Here is a 24,888-nt window from a genome sequence, read left to right as displayed (position 1 = left end):
AAACGCGATGCAGCAAGCAGAAATTATGCTATTAGTGGGCTTGCATCAACCCAGCACAACGGCTGCAAAGGTCTAATTTAGACTGTACATATCACAAGGCTACAGGCAACAGTATTAATCAGTGCTCCGATTTCAATGTGAGGGATACAAGCTCATTGTCGGATCACTTTGGGCTTTTTATAAGCCAGGAGCATCTGTATACCTTGAGGAGAGAAACAAAAGGACCAAGATCTATAAACACTCTGCACACCCGACAGTTTATTATTTCACAAAATATTCCTATCATAAAAAAGGAGAAAGGAATTATCCTGCAGCCAGTGAGCGATTACAGCACCACAGTCTTGCAGAGGTGCTGTTAGCAGGAGATGGCAAAAACCAATGAGCCCACAGCAATTTCTGTACGTGAAAAGGCTCCGAAGGCAGGTAGATTACCATTGCTTTATTACAGGTGCACTTGTCTTCAAATGAAAATTGCAAGGGTAAATGAACAGTTGAAAGAGTGTGTTCAATCTTCACTTCAGTTTTCTATGCATTCCTTGATTTAAAAAAAAAATAAATCTAAACAGCAGCTTTTTGCATCATTATTATTTGATTTCCCAGAACAGATACTCCATTGTGGAGAAAAAAAGAGTGGCATGCTGAAGAAGTTTGTACTTAGGGAGGCCTAATACTGGCTGTATCACATGGCCTTAGGCAAACTCACTTACACACACACACACAGAGTTATGTGTATGCAGGTACGTGTGTATACATCCACCTAAAAATTGCACATGATGTATTGCAAACTGATAACATATCATAAATGTGCATTTCAAAACATTTCTGAAATATTTAAGATTATGAAAGAGATTAAGTATATTCCTAAATCATGTTATTTCTCTTTTTCCACTTCCTATCTTATATTCCAGATAGAAATTTAATTATTTTTCTGGAACTTACCTATGGAAAGAGTTTTTGCTTAAAATCACAACAAGCAACCTGTCTTTTTATGCTGATTAAAGTCAACTCCATCAGTAAAAAGAAAAAAAAAACAAACAAACAAAAACTGCTATCATACTATCATTTCAACCAATACCAATGTTAACATTGAGTACTACATCCCCCCCTAAACTGAATCCCTTAACTCAGATCTCCTTCTTCATCTCATAATTAAAGCTATCAGACTAACACCTCACTCTAATCTACCCCAGAAACCTGATGAAACTTTTGGCAGAACCTGACTGCACCCAGATATGCTGCTTCAGTCCTTCCATTGCTGATTCATTTTGAGGAATTTAATGCATTTTATGGTACGCTTTGTAAAGTATCACAAAATTCCACACAATATTACAGAACAGAAATGGATATATTGCCCATTCCAGATGTCTTACAGAACGTATGAAAGATATATGACAGTAGCTCATATCTGAAGCAAAGTGAGAATGAAGGAAAGTGAGAATTTGAAGAAAGGGAGAATAAAATTGAGCATGTCCCTGGAAGATGCTTTTGAAAAGGACAAAAGGGAAAACTGTGACCACAGTACAGAAAGATGACTGCACCAGATGCGTCATGAAAACAGGACGTGCGCAACAGAAAAGGACAGGAAGGTGAAGATCAGTGAAGTCAGTAAAAGTAAAGTGAAATCAGGCAAGAAAATATGACAGCAACAACAAAAATCCTGATAGGCTTACACGTGCCAACAGAGAAAAGGATGAGAAGACTGACATCCAACTGTTGAACACACTTCAGAAGGAACAGAGTGAGTTTTAGAAAGTCTTATTTAAAGTAAAATAAGAGAAAATGGAAAGAAGGAAATTAAAGTTCTAGTTCGGGCTCTAGGATTAAGAGGCGACAACACTAAGATTTCCAGCTCTTCATCCTGAATAATGGCTTAGTGAAAAAAGAAAAGTGAAGAGGCACAGCTAAGACTGAAGCTGTGAGAAATACAAAAGACAGTAAAGTTGACTAAGAGAATAAAAAAGAGGGTGATGACTTAATAAAGGCGTTCTCTCGAAAAAAAAAAAATAAAAATAAAAGGGAAAATGAACAGACATATCCCTTTTGCCCTCACTTCTGAATCACAGAATAGTTGAGGCTGGCAAGGGCCTCCATTCATCTAATCCAAGCCCACTCTTCATGCAGGGTCAGCTACTGCAGGGTGCCCAGGACTGCATCTATTCTGGTCTCAAAAGTTTTTCATGGGTGGAGACTCCACCATCTCTCTGGGCAGCCTGTTCCACTGTTCAACCATTCTTGCAAGTAAGAAAAAAAAGTGTTTTCTTTTGTTCAGACAGAATTTCCTGTGTTTCAGCCCATGCCCATTGTCTCCTATCCCGCCTCTGGGCAACACCGAGGAAAGTCTGGCTCTGTTTCCTTTGCACCCTCCCATCAGATATTTATAAACATTGATAAGATCTTCCTCAGGTTTCTCTTCCCCAGACTAAGCAGTCCCTGCACTCTCAGCCTCTACTCAGAGGAGTGATTTTCCTGCCTCTTAACCATCTTTACGGCCCTTTGAAGTAATTGCTCCAGTAAGCCTTTCTCTCCCATGTAGTGGGGAGCCAGAACTGGACTCAGTACCCAATGTCAGGACTGAGCATCACTCCCCTTGTGAAGTTTTTAGTTACTGGTAGGAGACAGCTCCAGGAAAGAAAGGACCTGGTTAAGAAACATGTTTGTTAAGCTTAGGAACAAGAGCAAGACAGACATTTATTACAGACGTTCACGAAACTCCTACCTCCACTATAAGACTGGAATGGAAAGGTGTGTTTGTAAAAGAGATGGAAATGAAGGGAAAAATACTTGAAGGAAGGGAGAAAAACAAGTGAAAAAAAAGCTGGATATGAGGAAAAGGGATCAAAAGTCCTGATAAAAGACCTAGAGAAAGATAGTAAGAGGTAACCACACCTCAGTGGTGAAAAACACTCTGAGTAATGACCAGAGTTGTGAGTGTATTCTGGGAGATGCGCTCCCAGAAACAGGAGGGAAACAGGACAGCTCTTCCATACCAAAAATGGTTTTGAAAAAAATGGTAAGATGTAAAGAAAGGAGATGATAAAGGCAGACATCTGGGAAATTCGCTTTAAAAGAAAGGACAGCCAGTGGCAATCATGTTAGCATACAGATCAGTTCAGGAGGAGACTTAAGAATGTTTAGAAAGCTACAGTAAAGAGCTGAGAGAAAAAGCTTACAGAGAAATATCAGGCTCCAAAAGCAGTAGGACTCTTATGTGCAGATCAAGTGGGTAAAGAAACAGCTGGTTATAGAAAGCATCAGTATCAAGAGAAGTCAACAGGTACAGACAGCTCTGAAAGCACAAAAAGAGGAGATAGTCGAACACGATCAGAGACTGTGACTTGAAGTCCAGTCGAGGAGGATGAAGACAAAACCAGAAATTTCAGTACAAGAAAGCAGCAAGTGGCAAAACAAGGAGCTCAGCAGGGAAAAATAACAAATAATAAAGAAAACACAGATGGCAGATCCGCCTGTAGATGATCTGAGAGCTGACCAGTTATGTTTCTTGTGGGTACTTTCCCAGGATAAGGTACCAAATCTTACCAGCATGTCTGTTGCGTTGAGGTAGTGCTTGCTGGCCATGCACTGTTCCAGCTTCTGGGGCACTTGCTTGATGTTCTCAATCTCATCCAGCAAGTTCAGGACGTGTTTGTGTTCGATCCCTTCAATCCACAACTTGCGCAACTCATCCCTCTTGCAGTGCAGCAGCATCTTGCACGATAACAGATTCTCCTTCACCTACAAGCAACATGTCAAAAGATTAATTAAATCTGCCCCTGTAACTTGTGCTTCTAACACTAATCAGCCCTTTCCCACATTTACTCTATTAGGAATTCCAACGATATCATAAGACAATAACAAAAAGCAAGTTCTTTAAAATTACTGGTTACTCCTTTAGCTCCAAGAAACGGGAACTGTTTTCAAAGTTAAATGTTTTTAGTACAAGTTTCACATCACTAGTGAAAATTTAAAGGAAGTTTGATAACATGAACAAATACAGAATCCTATTAACTGCGACCAAAGACTGATTTGTGGGTTTTCCAAAAATCAATTCAGTATTTTGGCATACAGCAAGACTCCGATTCGCAGTGAAAGCAAATAAGCCACTACTAATTTTTCTGCTGTAAACATTTTCCATCTGTCTAGTCAATCTTCTGGCATGTCTTCTCCTTTCTCCGAGTCACACGTCCGTTTCTTGAAGCCTGATTATCCAACAGTACAACCACTTCTCTAATACCTTCAGCAGTGTCAAGTTTGGTTTTACAAAATGCAGTTTCGATGGAACAAATAGCTGTTAGGATGTAGTTCAGCATTTCTACTACTTAACAATGAGAAGCACCTTGCTGTTTGCCATCCAGTTTGCTTTGAAGCCTCATGCCATCACCTGTCAGCTGCTGCTCTAAGTGGCAAAGTCTCTTCCTATTCCCCCATTGCCATGCCTAATAAGAAGTATCAGGAGTTTTTCCTTCTCCATTCTCTCTGGTGATATCCACTGCTTACATCCCCTGCTTTCAGGTTCTCCCAAAACCCCCCCGATAAGGTCATTATCACCTAACTTTGATAGCATAATGCAAACCAATAATCACATATTAAAACGTGGAAGCAATTAACAACACAGCTTCGCACATTGCTTTCACACTCCTTGTTTTTGTGAGAAGTTCTGAATACTCAGGGTCCAACCTTTTCTCAGGCTGAACTCTCACTGAATTACACATGAAGAGAGGCTACGAGAAGTAGGCCTTGCAATTTATTTTTAAAAAAATCAGCCTTCAGAGCTCTCCAGAAGTCCTACTTCAGTTGCACGTTCTCCTACCTTGTCCATCTCAAGGCAGTCAGCATTTAGATGGGCACATCCCAAACACACAGAGCAAAATACAAACATCTGGTAATTAAGCTACACAGGACAGCTTCCATCTGGAGTTAGAATAGACTCAGATTTCAATACAATAGCATTATTCTTTTCAGGAAGACATTTCAGTTTGTAACACAGAAAAACTCTCAGCCAACAAAAAAGCTCATTTAAGAGTGTCCTAACTCGCTGCACAAGCAAAGGCAAACTAAAATGCATAGAGAGCTCATTTCAGGCATAATCCCTCCCTGTTCAATACTTTAATTTAAAATGTTTCACTGACCTAGCACACCAGCATCAGTGGACTAATGCAACACAGAGCAAAACTGGGTCAGTAAAACAATTGCAGGGCTAGAAGGAATCTCACAGGACATTGCTACTCCTGTCCCTGCAAGAAAGATGATGAACTCTCTCTACTTTTGGGAGAAGGGGAAGGAACGAACGAAATCTTTCAGAACCAACCTTCTGGCAGACCCAATTGTTTCTGCTTTATAACTCAGTTTTACACTTTGAAAGCTAGATTCAAAACCAAGACAAGAAGCAAGCCTTTCCCAACAGGTACCCATACAAGAATTAACTACTGAAGGCAGATACACAGAGGGATCTGGACTATCTATCATCTCCACAGGTCCTAATGCGAGTAAACGCCTGTGCAATCACCCACCTCCCACGAAAGGGGAAGATCAAAAGACTGATACTATAACACAGATTGATGACAAACCAGATCTGGGGCCTCCCATGAGATTAGGTCAAAGCTACTTCAATACACGTTGACCAAAACTAATAAGAAAACTTAAATACCAAAAGGTTCTTCACCCTTACAGTCATTCTTCCACGCTGGACCAAAAGGTCACCCCCCAATATGTTTGTTTTGACCTCTGCAAAGCTTAGTGTACTGTGTGAAAACAGGCCACCAGCTATAGTTTATTTCAAATTTAGTGCAATTGATCTGTGCTTTCAAAGCGCTGTGCTTTGTACATAAATCCTAGGCTGAACTCTTACCCTTGGAAAACATCAGGATGGTGTCATTCTCTTTGAAAATGCTAAGTGAATTTTAAAAGCCAGAAGGGTCAGTACGTAGCCCCAGAAGGGTCACAGCCTCCTGCTCCTAAAGCAATGCGGTGAAAGGTTTTAAGCTGAGACCTCCCCAGGGTCAGGAAAATAAAAAGACAGAACAATTCTGGTACCCAGTTTGCAAAGTTTAGGTAAAGCAAACCACACAGGAAGTAAAAGGCAGGGCAGGAGACCAAAAAACTAATCTACTGCTACAGCAATCAGAGCTGCAGGGAGAGAGCAGATGGAACAAGTCCACAACAAAGAGTGCCAGAGTTATTTACTGGCACACTACTAAAGTGTGAGCACTCAAAATACAGAAATACACGGGGGCACAGAGTTCATGTACGTTCACACAACAGAACTGAGTTTGGAAATAGTGCCAAAATTCATATTCTCTGAGCAAGAAGCAAGGTGATGAATCACCCAGGCTATTTAGGAGGTTGTTGGAGGCCAACGTATAAAAAACATGAACAGATTCGATGGCAAGGTGTTAGCTTAGCAGCCTTTAGACTTCAAAAACCGATAGCAACTTGCCCAGACAGTAAATGAACAGAGGGCACTGCAAACTTTTCCTCTTCTTATCCACCTCCCGTTCTGCTCTTTAATTACTTGTGCTCTCAGAGAACAAGAAGAGATCCTATGGAAAACAAACTACCAGTAAGAGATAGGCTGGGGCCACTGTATTAGGACTGGATGCATCACAGTTCGTAGCTAGCAGAGCTTTCCCAATTCAATTTTTAGTTCAGTTCAGGATGTAGCTGGAAAAAGGGAAAGAAATAAAAGGTTAAATTGTAAGCTCACATTACACTAACAATAAAAAAAACAGTATGCAGGAAAAAAGAGGAGTTGCACACGTTTGTACAGGTTATCAAGGAAATGAAAACGGAGCAAGACACGTGGCATCACTCTTCACCTGCTTGATCTTGTTGCGGGAGTTGGTGATGCGCTCCGTGATGCTCTGGTACGTGCGGATGGCAGTGGTGAGCTCGGTGTAGTGCTGGACAATGAGCTCGTCCAAGTCCCGGTCGCATTTCTCGTAGGCTTCTTCCAGGCGGCCCTTCTCGGTCTCTCGGTCCTCAACGTCATCACTTGTAGATAGAGTCCTACGGGCACAAAGAGGACAAAAATAGGGTTATTTTGGAATTATCTATCCCTCTTACACATCAGTGAGGGAAGATTATTTCTGGTGAACTATTCTGGTAAAAAAGAACAATGCACTAAGGAAAAAATGAAGCATTGTGTTTTGTTACTTCCCCCATTTTCAGATTTTTTGGAGCTTTTTCTCTTTACGCTGCACTACTGGCTGGGCACACTATAACATCTGAAATACATCCCGATTTATTACTTACAGAGCACTACAAAGAAGAAATGCTATTTTTGACTTGGAGACCATCGCAACTGAATGCTGCAGCTACTACTTACTTGCCAAAGCCCACCAGGAATATAACCAGAACAGACAGAAACCCATCAAAAGCCTACCCACACCTTCCAACAGCCACTCTGCTCTCACACATGGCACCACTCCAGGGAAGGAGTGCCACGTGCCCTTATGTCCACCACACTCACCTCCTGATTGTAACCTGAGTAACATCAGCCATTAAGAATGTATTTTATTTTAAAGCCGTGAAGTTTGAGATTCCCAGGAAGCTGTTGAAAATTTCAATTCCAATAGAAATTTTTCAGCTTGAAAATGGAAAATTTTGAAATCAAACCAGGCATGGAGAGGGCAAGTTTCTTGGTAGCACTCCAAATTTCTCAGATTTGCACAAAGATCTGTGCAATTTTCTCTCCCTCACTCTTTACACCTCACTCACCCCCACTGGAGACCCATCCTGCCACCAGATCCAGCAGCTCACACATGCAGTAACTCGGTGGCACTACTGGAAAGGGCCAGGAGACAGCAACAGCAAGAAAAACACTTTCTTATTTCATACAGAGCACTCAAAAAGCTAGGTCGTGCAAAAAAGGCACCCTGAATTTTCCTTTTCCTTTATCCCTGGGACAGATAGGCACAGTCCTTAAAACCTTTTGTCTTAAATCAGCAATACAGCAAGAGGAAACTGGATATTTCATGGTGAAAAAGAGAAAAGTCATTTAGGATCAGTTGCAGTAGTTACGACCCAAACTCTGGTGTATCACAGCCTTAAGAACCAGCGTGATGGATTCTGTAGCTCTCTTGAAAACTTCTGAACCCCTTTAAAGAACTTCTGAGGTTAAATAAGAGAAACAAACAAACAAAAAAAAACATACAAGCCCTTTTGGCTCACACACTTGAGCAATGTGAAGCAAGCACAACTTTCCAAGAAGTCCTGAACGTTGACTTGCTGGAAGCCAGATGCCCTTAAAAAACAACCCCAGCAGAGCATGAATGCCCAGGGAGCATTATTCCTTTTAAATTATGAAAGGTCAGCCCTCAGCCAAGCAGAGGCATCTTTTTAAGATTATGCATGTGCTACACTTAAGAGCATTAAGAGTAAAACAGTGAAATAGCCACTGTTCCCAATCCCACGGCCAGTAGGAACAAAGACACGTGCTAGGAGAAATAGAGAACTGCTTGATTTTTTTTAGGACTTTTTAAGCAGTTTGAGTGGAGAAGGGTAAATTTGCTTTATGGGGTATCTACAAATAGCTCCAGTGACATGTGGGACACACAAAGGGTTAATGTTTGAGAGATTTCTGTGAATTCTCGAATCTCAGATGGAGTAGGAGCTCAAGTGCAAGAGCTCTTCCCAAATGAATGCAAACAAGGAACTTCACACGAGCACACAAGAAACGTTCCCTCTCCCTCAAAGGCAGCAGAGACGCAGCCAAAACCTCCAGTTCGCGACCAATTCTTGCCTACAAAGAGAAACAACAGGCTGTGCCACCCACGCAAGGGCTCCATCTTTAAAAAGGGAGAAGAAAAAACATTTCACAGGAGATCATCAGCCCAGAAAGAGCAGCTAAAAAACTCAAGTGAGCAAGCAAATCTGCACCGCCAGATGGAGGACAGGACCACAAAGATGCTTGTCCTACCCCAGTACTGAGGAGATCAGGGGAATTACAGCCCACAATGTACAAAACCCCAAAAGACAACGCACCCAGGTGCTGTGTTTTGTTTTACGCAGTTCTCACATCTTTTCCCTTTCAGCTGGCAGCAGCAGAAGGGCTGATCAGGCACTACAGACACTGTTTGTAGGATTTCAAGTTCCATGCTCTGTGGTTGCTGTAGAAATGGGAACGCTTTCCAGTGTTACTGCATCAGGATTCTGATCCTGGTTGTGCATTAAATCACATTGCCTCAGAAATCACTTCATACTATTACATACTATTGTATGCAAAGTGATTTAGGATTGTGCAAAACGGACCTGGAAAGAAAGAACGATGGTGGGGTGGTTGGAAAAATCAACCTGGGATTAAGAAACCTGGATTACAGCCTCTGTCCTATGAAAAATACTGTGGTGCTCAGAACATCCCCACGCTGCAGAGCTGCACGTCCACGTCCAAATGGAAACAGCTGCCCTGCAGCCACCGGGCTGCCCAGGCAGATCCTCGGAGCCTGGTTTCTTCACCTTACCTGGGGAACGCACAGCACGGGCTCCTCAAAGCTGTGAGCTGTGGTTACAGGCACTGAGCACTGGTGAGACGCTCCAAGGCTGCTGGCAGAGGTCAGGCAAACACTTCAGACAAAGGAAGGTAGAAAAATGTGGCAGAAAACAAAGCTCAGCACACACAGAATGCAGAATTAAACACATGGTTTAATTCTGCAGAGAAGTCTGGGATCATGCTATAAGAGATGAATAGAAAGCAACTGAAAGAATGAATCTGGCAGTAAATCTCACTGCATTATGAGCTTTTGCAGATGAGCCCCTTCTTTGTGAAAAAACTGCTGATTTTTGCTAAAAGGCTGTGCTTCAGCGTGGTCACCCCAGACACAAAGGTATCTCCTTAGGAGCTGACGTATCGTTTGAGCTGGAAGCTGAAGAATATCGCCTGTCCCCGTGGTTAATGAAAACATCCATCCTCTCTCACTACGGATCGACGGAGAATCGTGGATCACTGCAGACACTGCGCGAGCTGAACCAACTTTGCCTGTACCATCAGCTAGTAAAGTTTCTGGTTTTAATTAAACTTCAAAATTGTTGACTCACCAGAGCTGCTCAGGCTTTAGTAATCCACCTGCAGTAGCTACAGGAGCTCAAAACCATTCCACAAGGTTACAGCTACATCGCTGTAATATCCGAGGAATCACAAGTCTTTTTTTAGGCTCCTTTTAACGTTTAATTCCTAACAACTTCCAGTCGTATTCATGCTTTTAAGCAGATTCAGACAGTGCCGCCCACTTGTCTTCATCCTTGCAACTGACTTGAAATTGCTCTTTGTTGAATGACTACTTTTTGCTAAAAACACTACACATCTGCACACCCAAAACCAAAACATTTTGGAAGCCAGCAAGAAAACGTGAGGTCACAGCTGGACCCACACCTTAGAAACCACAGAACGTGTTGAAAAAAGGATGAGGCGAGTGTACCTTGGTGGTATATTTGCCTTTATTAGATGCAACAAGTTTAATCCTACCAAAGTAAGGATAGCAACTAAAAGTATCAATTTTAGTTGATATTTTGCTATTTTTCTTCTTAAATATATAGAAGAAATCTGCTGTCACCTTGAGCAGAATCAAGAAGCTTTAGGGGTTTAAAAAAAAAGCCCATCTGGCTGAGCACTACTCACCTTCTCACACCCACTGACTAGGCTCCAAAGACCTCGTTATTTAAACCACATCACAGCCAGCAGTGGCATGAAAACATCAGTAATCCTTACTAAAACCAAGGGTAATGGGAAGATGGAGGTCTCAAAGCCCCAGTTTGTCCACCCAGACTTCTGGAATCTCAGCAGCACACACTGGGAATCCAGTTGCCAACGGCTTTTTTGCACTTACAGTTTTCTGAAAACATGAGCGCAGCAGCAGCCCGGAATCCAAGGAGATGAGAACACAACAAAGGCCTCGCTCTGCTGCTGCATAAAACCTTACTGTGCCCACAGCCTGGGAGATCTGTGCAGCTCGGGTCTCTTCTCTCTTCAGTTGGTCTTGGAAGCACAACAAGGAAGGCAACACCGCTGCTATTCTCTGCTGAGGTCGAGGTTTGAGTTTGGAAAAGGAAAGGCTGACAGGAGGTGTGCATCTGAGGCTTGCAGGAATCAGAAAGGAGGTGAATCATGCAAATGCAAAGCAAATTTTTACTAAATCGTGTACCAATAGCACTAGGGGCACTTGGTGAAACTCACAGGAAACCTGCTTAAAAAGCCATAAAGTAGGTGTGCTTACACTGTAGGTAGTGAACTCCTGAATCCTGTTGCACAAATCTCACAGCACCAGCAGGTTGCAAAGAAGGGATCCAAGTGTTGCTCACAGACAGGGCAAAAAATATTGAAGGAAATCAGCTGGAATGCATCCTCCCACACCCCTAACCCTACACCTGTGGGCACCAGGGAAATAGAAGGGGCACTGGACACCATGAGGTCCAAATACGCACAAAGACGAGGCAACAGTGCTCCAACTCTTACCAAGTTCCAGGTTAAACCAAGCAGGACGGGGGAGAAGGGAAGAGTTACAGATGATGGTGTAACCCTGCTGTGTGTGCACACCCCAGGGATGCACTCACCAAGGACACGACCCCATTAGCAGCCTGTCACACGCTTCTCCAGCCTGAGATCCTGACCTGCAAGGGTGCTGCCTGAGTGGAACTCGATGGCAGATTCAGGCTCCGTCAGCTGCCACCTTCCAAGATTTCCAGCTGGCTCCGTCGGACCGCAGCACCTGGGAAATCTGCCCAGAATTAACACCTGCACTGGGAACCTCCTGTTTGCTTTGATTACCTGCTTGGGGAAAATATTGTGGAAACAAGCACCACCAAAATACCCTACTCATCACTTTGACCAGAAAATTTACCTGCATCCAGGGCCCTCTCCTCCTGTCTAGTTTATGAAAGGGACCACTTATTACGCCTAAAGGGATACATAACTCTACACTAAGCAAGTAAATTAAACCTCACAGTTCTTCTCTGCACCCACGTGAGCTTGCCTTAGATACCTGTAGATGATTTTTTCATAAATAGAATAAAATACCAATACGAACCCAAGAGCTAAAAGGAGCAGAGCAGCAGAGGCTTTTTCATTTACAGTACTGAAAGTCTGTGAAGTTTCCGAAACGTTAAGGTTTGGGTTTTAGGACTTGGTTGTTTCCAGTCATTACAAGTGTCTAGATTAATGGCTGGGGAACAGAAAAGCAGCTTATGTGTGATGCATCCCGTGATCGTGTACTCAAGAACCAAAGAGCACGTAGAAAAAAGCAAAGGCCACGTTTTTAGGATATGAGCAGCAACATATAAATAAGCTGAAATAAAGCTGGTTTGAGCCACAATGTCAGAACCAAGCGTGCCATAAAACTGAAAATGCTTCCTCTTGATTTTTTAAGAAATCGTATTACACTTTTCCCAGGTAACAACTTACTTCTTTGTCCACCGGGGCTGTAAGATACAAACTTCCACAGCATATTTTAAAGGAGCACGAGTGCTTTCAGCTGCTTACAGCCATCAGCAAGCCCTTGCTGCTCATGTTCTTCCCAAGTCACTACATCAATCTGCTGAGCCTTCGTTTCACCTACTTCATCCAGAACCACCTCACCCCCTTCTCTCTACTCCCGTAATTCATTACCGTGTATTTTTCTCCTTAAAACCCACAACATTAAATCCTTGAAGCCCAGCAGCACCTGTAAGTACAAATAAGGCATCGTGTCACATTGAATCTGAGAAATTACTCTGTGCACCTCAATTTCCTAAGCCCCTTGGTACGGGAGCCATTTCTTTTTCTTGCTCTGCACAGCAAAGAGCAAAGCGAGGAATACTTAATATTCTGGAGATTATACAGGTTCCTGCTAACGCTGCAAAAAAAAGTAAGCCAAGGGCATCTTTGCTTGTTTCAGTTCGATTAAAATGTGCGGTAAGGAAGAAGAAAAGTCAACACACTGTTTGCCAACTAGAAAGGATCAAAATTGTTTGGGAAGGGAACTCAGCAGAAAGAACTTTGAAGGGGGAATTACAAAACAGGACGGGATTATGAAACGGTGATAAATATACATTAGCTTTTCGGAACTCCTTGAAAAGCAAAAGCTTTCAAAACACATCACAAACAGACGAAACGCCAGCCTAGATACCGAGTACGTGCAGGTTATGAACTCGGCGAGGATCTCCAGAAGGGTTCCCTCATCAGTTCAGTTGTTTTTTCATTTCCATTTTGCTAAATGAGAATCCGCCTCTCCTGTAGAATACCTGCAATTTGTACTTGGCAGCTGGATGGCTGCATGTGCCTGTCTCATTAGCGAGAGCTCAACAGGATTAGAAGAATTCCAACTGGATGTTCGTCTGCTAAGAGCCGTTTTTATGCTACAGTAAAACAGAAATTCATTGAGCCAAATCTCATTGCCTTCTGATTTTACATAGTTAAAATACAGATTACACGAATGCCAAATGCTTAATTCACTCGAGTCGCTTCCACCTGGAAAGACGGGAGAGAGGAGAAGATCAGACACAATCCCAAAGACGTTTTATCATGGGATGTACGACACGTTTCCTACAAGAAAGAAGCGAACCTTGCTCCTTCCCCCAGGGTCAGTGAATTTACACTGGAATTAGATTAATAATAAAAAAAAAGCCCTTTGGGACTATTCATTTCAGAGAAATTTGATCTTCAGATCACAAGCATTTCTCATCTCTGCTTTCCTGCATCCAACTCTTAACAACCAGCACAGGGAGCAGGTGGAAAGGCTTCCAGAGGAGTCCTGACACACCGTCACTCGGCGAGACGCCTGAAGCAGCTCCACATCAGACGGGAATATCTTTTTTCCAACAGTAAATACAGAAGAAAATGCGTTCACACTGAGCAGATGCAATTGCCAGCTCTACCATTTGTGCTACCAACTGTACCTGGAAAGCTGAACGCAGGAACCCCGCAGCTCCAGAAGAGCCCTGCTCCTTCCTCGGCACTGCAGATGAAGGAACAGGACCCGCAGTACGTTTGAACCCACCTTTTACCTGTTGCTTCCAGCAATCCCACACGCTGCAGTCATCAAAAGCTGAAGGGAGGTTCAGAAGGCTGGGAGGCAGGGTTTCTGACCTAGGTATGCTGCCCAGAACCACTCCACGTGGTACTTACAAGCTGCAAAGCCCCACTTGGTTCATTAAAACTGTTTTTTCCACCATCTCCAAAGTCTCTGCTTTTTCGCCCCAAGCTACAAAACGAAAGAGTTTTGCTACTAAAACACTAAAGAGCTTTGAGAAAGACGCTCAGTTTTGGAATGCAGAAAATACTACAGTCCATAATCTTATTTACAGTGGGAAGTGTATCCCGTGCTTTGAAAACACAACACATTAAGCGGGGATAAAAGAAACCTAGTTTAAGAACAACGTAATTAGCCTGGCCCCAGCACCCCAGCAGCACCAGACACCTCCACCCAAAGCACACCAAGTTATTCTCACGCTGCTGACTCCGTGCTGGCTATTTCTTTGTGTTTTTCAAAGACAAATCCGAGCTGTGCAGGTGCCTGGACTGCACAGCTTCCATGCTATCTCACCTCTTCTGTGAATCTCCTACAGCGTGATGCACTAATTTGGGGAGGAAGAAGAAAAAAGGGCTTGCAAACTTCCCAGCATTCAAGCCCTGCAAGAAACCTGACACAGCTTTACAATGTAAAAGCCCAGAAAATGAGCCAGCTTCTTCCCAAGCTAATAAATTCCTTGTGTTGCTGTGAACTGAAAGAGCAGGAGGTTTACAAAGCTCTCCAGCAGCAAACGAATGCAGCAGTCCTACACATGACAGGGCCCAACAGGTACCTACGGGAGGACAGAGAAGATCAGCTACAGAACCATGAAGCAACTCACCTCCCTTTATAATCACGTTTTTGAGCACCAAATACGCTCCAGCCCCAAAGCAGGGGTGCACATCCCAGCTCCCATTTTACTCCACAGAGACCAACACCACCACCAGTGAGAGGTATCCCCCAATTCCTCACCTCCAGATGCCCAGCACCCTTGCTGCAGCTTCCTCTGCTAGAGTGCTTTTGTTTTTTCCCCTTAAACCCTGCATTTTGTCATCCCCGTATTTTGCACCGCTGCAAACAGAAGTTAACATTCACCTCTAGGACCATTCATTCACGGGCCCAGGCAGCAATCTCAAAGTCGCAGCTCCAGCAACAATCAGATCTGTGACTCCACGAGAATTTCCATTTACACCGATCAGTCTCCTATTCCCCTACGAGCTCTGCATGATCAGGAGCTTTCCTCTGTTTTCTAGGGGGGTAATTTCTTTCGCCAGCCCGCTGTCAGCTTCCTACCTGCCCAATAAAGCACTGACAGGATTAGATTAAGCATCAATTTTAGGAGAAAACTTAATGCTAATGAATAATAACTGCTTCATTTCTGCAAATTCGCTTTCTCTGATGCCTCCAGCTAGGCTGGGTGGATGAACTGCCTCTTTTACCCACCCTAAAGCCAGCCCTGTTAAGTATGATTACTGCTCAGCTACGGATAGTAAACGGAGTCTTAAGCATCAATTTCGTGGCTGGAGAAATTGTTTCACAGGAAGATCATTGCCGTAGCTGTATGGGGGCATTATGCTTCCGTCGTTGGTTTTCTTTTTTATTAAATGAAAGTTATTAAATGAAAGTGAAAGAGCATTAATGAAAAGCTGGCACCTGCAACACGCCGGGCAGCTCATGTGGGGAGCTCCGAGATTTATTTAAGAGAGCTCAGTCCCCACAGCTGACCACTGCTGCACGTTTTCAGCATCTGAGCATCTCTGTAGAGCCCCCTTCCTCCTGTGCGCCCCAAAATTGGATCAGACACATGCAAACGTTTGGATTAAAAGATGGTAAGAGTACTGCAGGACGTACAGGTACGGTCTGGAAATTTGGGAGCAATCTCCCATCACGTCTGGATCAAGTTTTTTTAAAAGTGCAGTTCACTTGCCTTCACCCAGTGCTGCTTACTCACACGAAAACACTCATTAAAGACGGTGGGAAACACCACGGAGAAAGGCAAGCAGAACAAATTTCAATATTTCTCACCTGATCGAGAAAATGAACATTTTAGCCAAGCGTAATTGAACGGAGCGCTGCATCACCCGGGGGAGCAAACAAAGCTCCAATTTTAACAGCAATCCCAGTAAATTTTCTGCCTCCTGTGTCTGTGTGGCTCTGCCCTGGATCTCATGTCTTGTTAAGCCTTCCACTTCCTCACCCTGAAACACTTTTGAAGCCCCAATAATACAGAGAGCTTGGGGTATCCTCTGCACACATCGAAACACCCTTCAGGAAGGAAGCAGAGAGGAGGGATTTATTTTTTTTTTTTTCATTTTACACCATACCAAGGGCCTAAAACACAAATCAGAACACAATAAGCCTCTGTAACATGCAGGGACAAAAAAAAAAATCGAAGCACGGCCTTCGCCAACACAATTTTTGACCAACAAAGCGCTTCTGGAGTTAAACGGGGAAAGCAGTTGCTAGAAGCAACAAATAATCATTTCAGCAGAGCGCTGTGGATGTCTAGGAAGACCAGTCTCCTCTCTGCAGGAAATGGCTGCAGCGCGCCAAGGAGACTTCACTATTTAAAAGAAAAAAATACACAAAGAAGAGTAGAAAGAAACCCATTAGAATCCAGTTACTTCTCACAAGGCGTCTCTTGCTGATGGCCGTGGCCACACAGCAATTACAGCGTTTGCTTTATGACTGAGGTTTTAACCACTGGGCTCGTTCCCAGGCAGTTCTACTCACTAACACCTGCAGGCCAGCCCCGCCGAGGCACCAAGCAGCCCCACAGAACGACAACCCAGGCTCTTTGCAGCAGGAAATCCGACAGACAACAAACAACAGCAGGTGAGGGAGAGATAAGAGGTCAGGATGCGCTGGAAAGGGGGAAAAAATAAATAAATAAATAAATAAACAAGATGAGAGCTGGCCAGCAGATGCAGGGGTAACCAGCCACTTCTTGGGCAATGTCAAGTTGTAAATTATCACGGGATGGAGGCAGCAGCAAGCTCGGAGTGCAGGTTGTTGGGAGAATCAAGCATCAGCTTCGCAGACGTGTGGAAGATGAACACAAGTGCTCTGCAAGAAGAAAGACTTGAGGGTAAAATGCACCGACCTGTTCCTATCTCCTCCTCCCCCAGAATGCAGGTAGCTGCAGTAGGGAACAGAACACGGCACAGGGGGCTGATGGTGGTAATTTCAAGGATCATTCCTTGAATTTTAAGGGATTATTTCAAGGATAAGCTTCTGACAATGCCAAGCAGCACCTAAGACCAAGCACGCATTTTGAAGATGCCACCGTGAAACTCGCTGTAAGCTCTGAGCTAATCAGAACAAAACAGGTGAGGAAACACAACAAAATCTGGTCCGTTCTGAAAATCACTTTCTCCTTGTTTTTATGGGTGTACAGAAAAACAAAAATCCTGCACGGGCAAAGAGCCCGTCAGGGCATTCCCCTCCTGCCTGCCATGCCGCAGCCCGTGGGCCACCCCACGAGATCCCACACGTGGCTGTATTTCTACAAGGCACGACAAAAACAGCTTGTATGGCACCCTGGGACAAGCACGACCATCCAGCAGCCCGCTGCCTGCGCCTCTCTGTACATTTCCAGACATTCATTAAACCAGGAGGGCTTATTTGACTTTTATAATTGAAAACTGTTGTCTTAAAGACGAGTCCCAAGTGGGGCGATCTACAGCTTCCAGCACTATTTAACCTCAAAACACACAAGCTGATAACACGTGCTGGGAAAACCTCTGCAGAGGCGCTGCAAAAAGTTGTTGCTCTATGAAACAAAACCCAGCCTGATACGCTCTGGGAAGGAGAAGAAATCCAAAAGGTTTTTAAAAATTTAACTGTGTAACAACACGCTAAATGCTTTCTCCTTGTTTTCACAGCGAGTTGATTGCTCCTCAGAAATTCTGGATTTGAAGAAGTGAATCAAAGGGCTCAGGAGATAAAAAAACCTCCCTTTGAGACAACAACGAGATGCTGGAAGGAAGGTAGCCAAAAATTGCACCGTGCAAGTCAACAGGTATGGCAAACGGGCTATCGTTGTGAATTGATTATAAAATTACAACAGATCTCCCCCTTAAAACAAAATTAAAAGTGAAATCCAGAGGCCAGCACAGTCCAAGAGCCATACTGGGTGGGTTTCCAGCCTCCACACACAGATCTCTGTTGTGCAAACAGGGCAGGAGCTCGCTCCTTCGCTGCGAGGCAACGCGGAGCTGAGTCTCTTCAAAAGGCTGTTAAACACAGAAAGTAAACAGAGCATTATAAAACATATTCCTCCTCTACTTACATCCTATTAATCTTTCATGCTGCTTACACAGTCGGTTAGAGCATTTTCGACAGAAATTGATCATCTTTTATCAGCGAGGACTTGCGCGAGAGCTGCGGCGACGAGGCTGAGCAGCTACAGCCACCTAAGTAAATATCATCAGGACTTTCTTTATTTTGCTAAATTAACCACCCTTTAATCAAATTTCCCCAGGCCAGTGCAAACAACGCGGGTCTAGTTAGCGATCAGCTGATTTCTGAAGAACGAAAAAAAAAAAAAAGGAAAAGGGGAAAAAAAGAGACTGCAGACACTTGGGATGACAATGTGAAGAGAAGTCACGCACTTTTACATGTCTCCTGCAGCTGAATCTTAATACAAAAATGTTCCCCACCCAGGCAAAACCCAACCAGCATCACCTGTGGATCATTTTCCACCTTGGAGAAGTGACAGGCAGCCACAAAATCCAGTTACACTGCCAGGGACGAGCTGAGTGATGGAGCTACTGCTCTGCTTGGGCATCAGGTACTAATTTCCTACCTTTTATTGGCCTACGACCCCAAAATTCAGCACTGCTGTTAGGTGAACCACCAGCTCCCGGGAGAAAAATGAAGTCCTAAGCACCAACAGGGTCAAAAATCTGCAGGAGTACAAGCTGTACAATGCTGCCTTGACCTGGAGGAGGAAGAGGTGAGTGTTTTGGAGCTGCTGGCCTCCCTGTGCCATGAAGCCATCCTTGCGACCACCCAGCAGCAGAAGGGCAGCCCCACAAATAGAAGGCTTTGGAAATTTCCTTATTAACTTGGAGGTTTCAGCACTTCCCTGGAAGGAAGAGCTGTCAGAGGAGACGTCTTCGAAAGAGGAGAAACCACAGGACTCACAACCGGTTATTCACAAAACCACCCGTTTCTGCTTCCCTGTTTTTTAAGGGCAGGCTCTGCCCCAGCTCTGCACGGGGTGGTCCCTCAAGCTTTCCATGGCACAGTCACACCTGCATACACTGGGCACCCCAACCTGCTGTTAAACACAACCAGAACACATTAAACAGAACCAAAAACCTGCACCCAGCCCCACACTTACCACTCACACACTACACACAAGTGTCCCAAGACCACTCCAGGAAGATTTATCGTTTAGGACCACGTTCTGCCATACGCAATTTGTTCTCCATGCGTTTCTGAGCTACTTATCTTGTAGAACTGCTGCTTTTCATAACGTTGGAAAACACTATTAGCAATAAAAGCGGTTTTAAGAGACCATTACCATCCACACAGATCAGAATAACTTGGCTTTATTTCTCGTGGCAGCTATTTCCCAGCTGTAAGAGCGAGGGCATCAGCTGCACATCCATCTTCCCCGCTCTACATCACAACCGGGGATACCGCTTCTATTGCCTTCGACACAAGGAGAAGATCAAACACCAGGTCGTTAGGAAGAAGCCGTTTAACGAAGCTCACTGTAAACGTTATGAAAATAATGGCCAGAAACTATTAAAAGGGAAAAGAAGAATTTTGTTTGGGAAAAAATAAAGTATGTTTGAGGGTTCTGCCTGCACTTCCAACTTCTGCAGGCACGAAAGGAGGAAGCACGCTACGTCCTGCCTCACTTTTACTTCTCCTTGACATCTGTCATGTGTGTTTGCCAGTGTGAAAGCTTCGCTACAAGATTTCAATAAGGTCTTCCAGAGTCACTGCCAAAGTTTGTTTCCTCCCAATTAAAGCAGCTATTAAAGGCCAGCTTTAAAAAACAGCCACCTTTAATTGGGAGGAGGAACGCCTAACAATAAATAAAAGGCAGCCGTTCACCAATTAAAAATCTGACAGGATCTTTCAGAAAAAAAAAAAAAAAAAATGAGCGTTTGCTAAATGCCAGCTTGCTTGTTTCAGACTACAAAAGCTGCTTCGAGCAGCTCCGAACAAAACAAAAGGTTAAGCAAAATCAATGTACGTACACGTGTCTGTCCTCGGAGAGATTAATGCATATATTCCCTCGGTTGTCCTCGAGCGGATGAACAGAGTTTCCTCCATTCTTTGCGCTGCTTTTTTAGAAAGGCAGCGTGAAAGCCCACGTGGTGAGCACTGCACCGAAAGCTCCTGGTGTCCCTTTTGGTCTTACGAAGGGGGTTTTTCTTCAGGAATCCGAAGCAACAACTCACACTCTCATCTAAGGGCACAGGGAGAAGACAAAGGCTGCCCAAGCCACAGCAGAGGTGGATTTTATTAGCATGCTCTGCAAATATTCATCAGGCTTCCCAAACACTCCCTATTTCTAGAAGACTTACTGTTAAGAACACAGCCATACTCCAAAACCCACATCTTCTTTAGGAGAAATGCCAGTTTCTCCCCCAAAACACGAGTTTGGGTGGGATCCCTGCCCACAGCAGGGGAGTTGGATAATCTTTAAGGTCCCTTCCAACCCGAGCCATGCTGTGACTCTGTGAAGAAGCAAACCATGCCCAAGCACCCAGTGTAACCCCACAGCAACCCCACAGAGTCCCCACCTCGCCACTCAGCCCTGCCGGCAGCTCCTGGCCTTTGGGAACAGCTCAGCACATCGCTCCCCCCTGACAGCAGCCCCACAGGAGTGCAGATGTGGCACCATTCCCCTAAAAAACATCCCACCTGTGGGCTACAAGACAGTTATTCTGGCCACAAGCCACCCGAAATCGCTCTCTGTTCTTGGTAGTAACTGGAGAACCACGGTGAACTCTGTCACTTCAGGAATCCTACAGGAAACAGTTCCCAAAGAACAGCACAACAGGAAAAGCTGACACTTCACGGGGAGAGATAAGGGCCTGGCAGCGGGACAGTTCTTCCTCCTCCATCTCACACTCATCTGCGCTCAGAGTAGCTGAAAAGCAACACCACAGAGACCGGGAACATTCCCGAGCTCCCACACTGCACAGAGACACACTTTAGGAGCGTTATTGGAGGCTCAGAGGAGGTCAGAAACTTCCTCAGGCTCCTTTTCAAGGCTGCACGGCCACTTGGTGCAACAGAGCAACCCCCAGCCCTGCCACGAGACACCCTCTGCTCCATGGGCTCGTACGCAGTCGACTTTCCTGAAGCAGCAGCTCTCGTTTCAGATCAGAGCCTGCAAAAAAAGACCACTTCTCACGTGATTTCAGTGCTGCTCTAACACGGTAGGGCTTTGCCAAGGATCTGGCCCCAAATACTCTCACTGAAAAGGAGACTGGTTCTGCCCCTAGGAAGCTCAGAGTCCCTAAATCTGGCATCAGAGGCAAATAAATTCATTATCCTCTTGCAGTAGAGAGCTCCTTAGTTTCAGTAGACATAAAAATATATCCCTTCATTAATAAAATCATTTGTATTTATAAAACACCAATCTCCATGTTTCAAAGCATTTTATAGACTAAAACAGACTCGATATTGCTGACCTAAACAGCATTTCTTCCTGAAAAACACAGCCAGCTCTGCTACAATCAAGTACAATACAGCAATGCTTGAAGTAACCCCTCTGGTTTGGTTTGTTTGAGGCAGAAGAATGCAAAGTTTTGCTGTTTTTCACACACAGCTTTCTTCCAGGGGCCTTCCGCACAGCCACGAGGAGAACTCAGCAGCCTTCTCAATAGGGAAACACAAGGGTAAAGCTCCCAGGGCTGGCAGGAGAATCCCTGCAAAGTGTTTGGGAACAAAATTATCAAGGAAAGAAAACTTTGCTGCATTTCAAACTAACAGCAGGCTGTTAAAATCCCTAACATCTTGCTGAAGATGAATAAAGAAAGAGAAAGGTTTCGATGTCTTTGCAACAGCATTTTACGAACACAACAAAAAATGTTCCACTTCCAGGCTCGCGTGGTCTGGCCCAGCAGGACACCTCAAGCACTACACCCAAAGCAAGCTCTAATTAAATTTTGGAGGTTTAATTATCACGCTGGCCTACTGAACAACTTTAATTTCATGAAGTCGATAACCTCAAGGTTGCACCCAAACGCTGGACGTAACCTACCTCAGCTCTCGGTGCCCGTGAGCCAAAGATTATTAGACAAAGATGGTTTCTTTTTTGGTGAACACAGTCATATAAGCTCATTCTTATATCATAAATTAAATTAGGAGTTAAGATTTATCAAAATCAAGACCTAGATGTAAAGGTGGCCCTTACAATTCTTCAGTTTCTATTGGGAATTACAGAAAACACGTCAAAAAAAGTAAGACTAGAGGAAATGCTGCAACGATGCATTTACATAATTCATTCTTCCACTACCCACAAATAACCCTAATTTACAGAAAATACAGCAATCTATCAACAGCTCACCACATTTGTCTCTCCAGATCACTCAAACTTGAGGTTGACCAAGAATTAACGAGCACACCACACTTTAAATCCACACTATGTACACTTACAACGTGCAAGTGCAGAGTAAGAGCTCAGGATCCAGGTAGGAAGCCCAAATTGTGGCAGTTTTCACAACGATTCAGGTATTTGTTATGCAAGCATTCCTTGGGAACTCATAAACGAGTGCACCCAGGAGAGTTTGTAGGCCTAAATATAAATTTTAATAACCTCATACTTGGCTATTCAGCACTTGTTATATCAAAAGTAAGAAGTTATCAAAGCACACTGCTATCACGTTTACGCCGTGTCACATCAGCGTACACAGCAACCTGCAGGAAAGCTGGCCTTGCGTGTACACACAGCTCCAGCCTAAACAAATCTGTTTTCCTAACTGGTTTTCTTACAAAACTAACGAGCTGGAGACAGGCCTGGCCGTGCCAGCCATCTCCTTTCATTCATTTTTCAGCGCGATGCTTTGTTACCTATTACCACGCGCTTCCAAGGCTGCGGCGGTGACCCCGGGAAGGCAAAGCAGTCATGTGAACCTCCCGCTTTTCTCCCTTGCCATCTACCTCAAGTTCTGCAAGATCTGAAAGAGCGGTTTTCAGAAATAATGAAAAGGAAGGGGATTTTGTCCTAAACACTACGGCTCACACAATACTTTTAAATTAGATCGTGAAATGTGCTAGGTACGGAATTATTACCACTCTAACTTCTCCAAAGTAGTAGAAAAACCACAGTTTCTAGCAGTTTCTGGTGGAGAAGTGAAGTTTGAAAGTTCACTCAATGCATAGTAACAGAGCAGTATGACTGCTTACGCCCAATTTGAAGCGTGTAAGATGTGCATTTAAAAGCTTCAGGGGGAAATCAGCCGCCAACTCACTGGTTGTAAGCAGCCCAAAAATGATTTGTAAGCAGCTGAAAAAGGCACAGAGGGAAACTAACACACTGCCAGGTCCGTGCTTGGATCCAAGTATATCACAGAGCCATCCTCCAGCATAGTAAAGGAATAAGGGCAGACTGAAATCAATTCCCAAAACAGGACAAGACACGACTGATTTCTTTGCGTCCCCTGCAAGGCAGTAAGACTTGTTGGGGTGGTGCTTTTTCCACTATCGCATCCTAAAACAGGACAGCATCTCCACAAAGTACTTCCTAGTCCTTTCACTTCTCCAGCCAGCCTTACTCCACCCAGTGCTGCTGCGTGACTGTGGACAAGGGTCAACTACAGACTCCAGAGCAGTAGGGAAGCAGTGCCCTGACCCTCCCAGTAGGACACAAAGCTAGGGCTTGCTGTAGCCTTGCTCCTGTGACCCCAGGATGCTGGAGACAGCAAGGTGGAAATGGGAGACGAATGACAGCACGGTCTGGGTTGGAAAGGATGTGAAGTCATTCAGCTCCAATCCCTTGCCATAGGGGTTGGAACTTTCCATAAAATGAGGGTGCCCAAAGCTCCATCCAGCCTGGCCTTGGGCACTGCCAGGGATGGGGCAGCCACAGCTCCTCGGGGCAGCCTGGGACAAGGCCTCACCACCCTCAGATGTAAGAATTTCTCCCTTTTAGCTAATCTATGTTAGATTAGAGCCATTCCCCTGTCCTATCACCACACCCCCTGACACCCAGTCTCTCCCCAGCCCTCCTGCAGCCCCCTCAGGCCCTGGCAGCCCGCTGGGAGCTCTCCCCGGAGCCTTCTCCAGGCTGAACACCCCCATCTCCCTCAGCCTGTCCCTACACCAGAGGGGCTCCATCCCCTCAGCACCCCCGCGGCCTCCTCTGGCCTCTCTCTGCCACATCCCTGTCCTGCTGCTGGGGCCCAGAGCTGAACGCAGGCCCCAGGTGGGGTCTCAGGAGCAGAAGGGGACCGTCCCCTCCCTCAGCAGCGGCCCCGGGAGCCGTACGGGCGGGCTGGGCCGGGCCGCCCCTACCTGATGACGGAGATGAGCAGCCCCGAGGGGTCCTTGCTCCTGCTCATCGCGCTCCGGTAGCGCCCCGCCGACTCGCCCGCCGCCATCTTGCTCCCCCCTCAAAGCAGCACGCAACCATCCCCGCTAGCGCGGCGCAGCCAATGAGAGGAGAGGGGGGCGGGAGGATGAGGGGATGCGGCCCAATAGAAAGCGCGGAAGGGGATTCAAGGTGCTGTGCGCCGTGCGGGGAGGGCCGCGGGGTGTTCTGGGAGTTGTAGTTTTTGTGGGCGTGGAGCCGGCCCAGTTCACCATCAGGTGAATCACAGAATCAGCTAGGATGGAAGCGACCTCCAAAATCATCGAGTCCCAATCTGACCTAACACTAACCAGTCCTCCACTAAACCATATCCCTAAGCTCTACATCTAAACATCTTTTAAAGACCTCCAG

General features: G+C 44.9%; 1 protein-coding gene and 1 long non-coding RNA gene across 3 annotated transcripts in view; both read right to left on the bottom strand.

Annotated features, from left to right (window-relative positions):
- The window catches only part of EXOC4 (exocyst complex component 4), a 375,336-nt gene extending 350,760 nt beyond the window's left edge, over positions 1–24,576 (bottom strand). For both annotated transcript variants that reach the window (XM_084525713.1, XM_084525714.1), the window contains exons 1-3: positions 24,462–24,576; positions 6,813–7,002; positions 3,538–3,732 (exon numbers count right to left, since the gene is read on the bottom strand). In XM_084525713.1, coding sequence (XP_084381839.1) covers positions 3,538–3,732; positions 6,813–7,002; positions 24,462–24,547 — 471 coding nt within the window. In that variant the 5' untranslated portion in view covers positions 24,548–24,576. The remainder of the gene's footprint in view (positions 1–3,537; positions 3,733–6,812; positions 7,003–24,461) is intronic.
- On the bottom strand, positions 13,946–16,113 carry LOC311430368. The gene is made up of 3 exons (XR_014688741.1): positions 15,999–16,113; positions 15,069–15,266; positions 13,946–14,538 (listed from the first exon to the last, which is right to left on the bottom strand). It is a non-coding gene; the product is annotated as an uncharacterized lncRNA (long non-coding RNA).
- Positions 24,577–24,888: the final 312 nt, after the last annotated feature.

The sequence above is a fragment of the Aythya ferina genome, assembly GCF_964211825.1.
Source record: "Aythya ferina genome assembly, chromosome: 1".
NCBI classification, from domain to species: Eukaryota; Metazoa; Chordata; class Aves; order Anseriformes; family Anatidae; genus Aythya; species Aythya ferina.
This window is presented reverse-complemented; position numbering and strand designations above follow the sequence as displayed.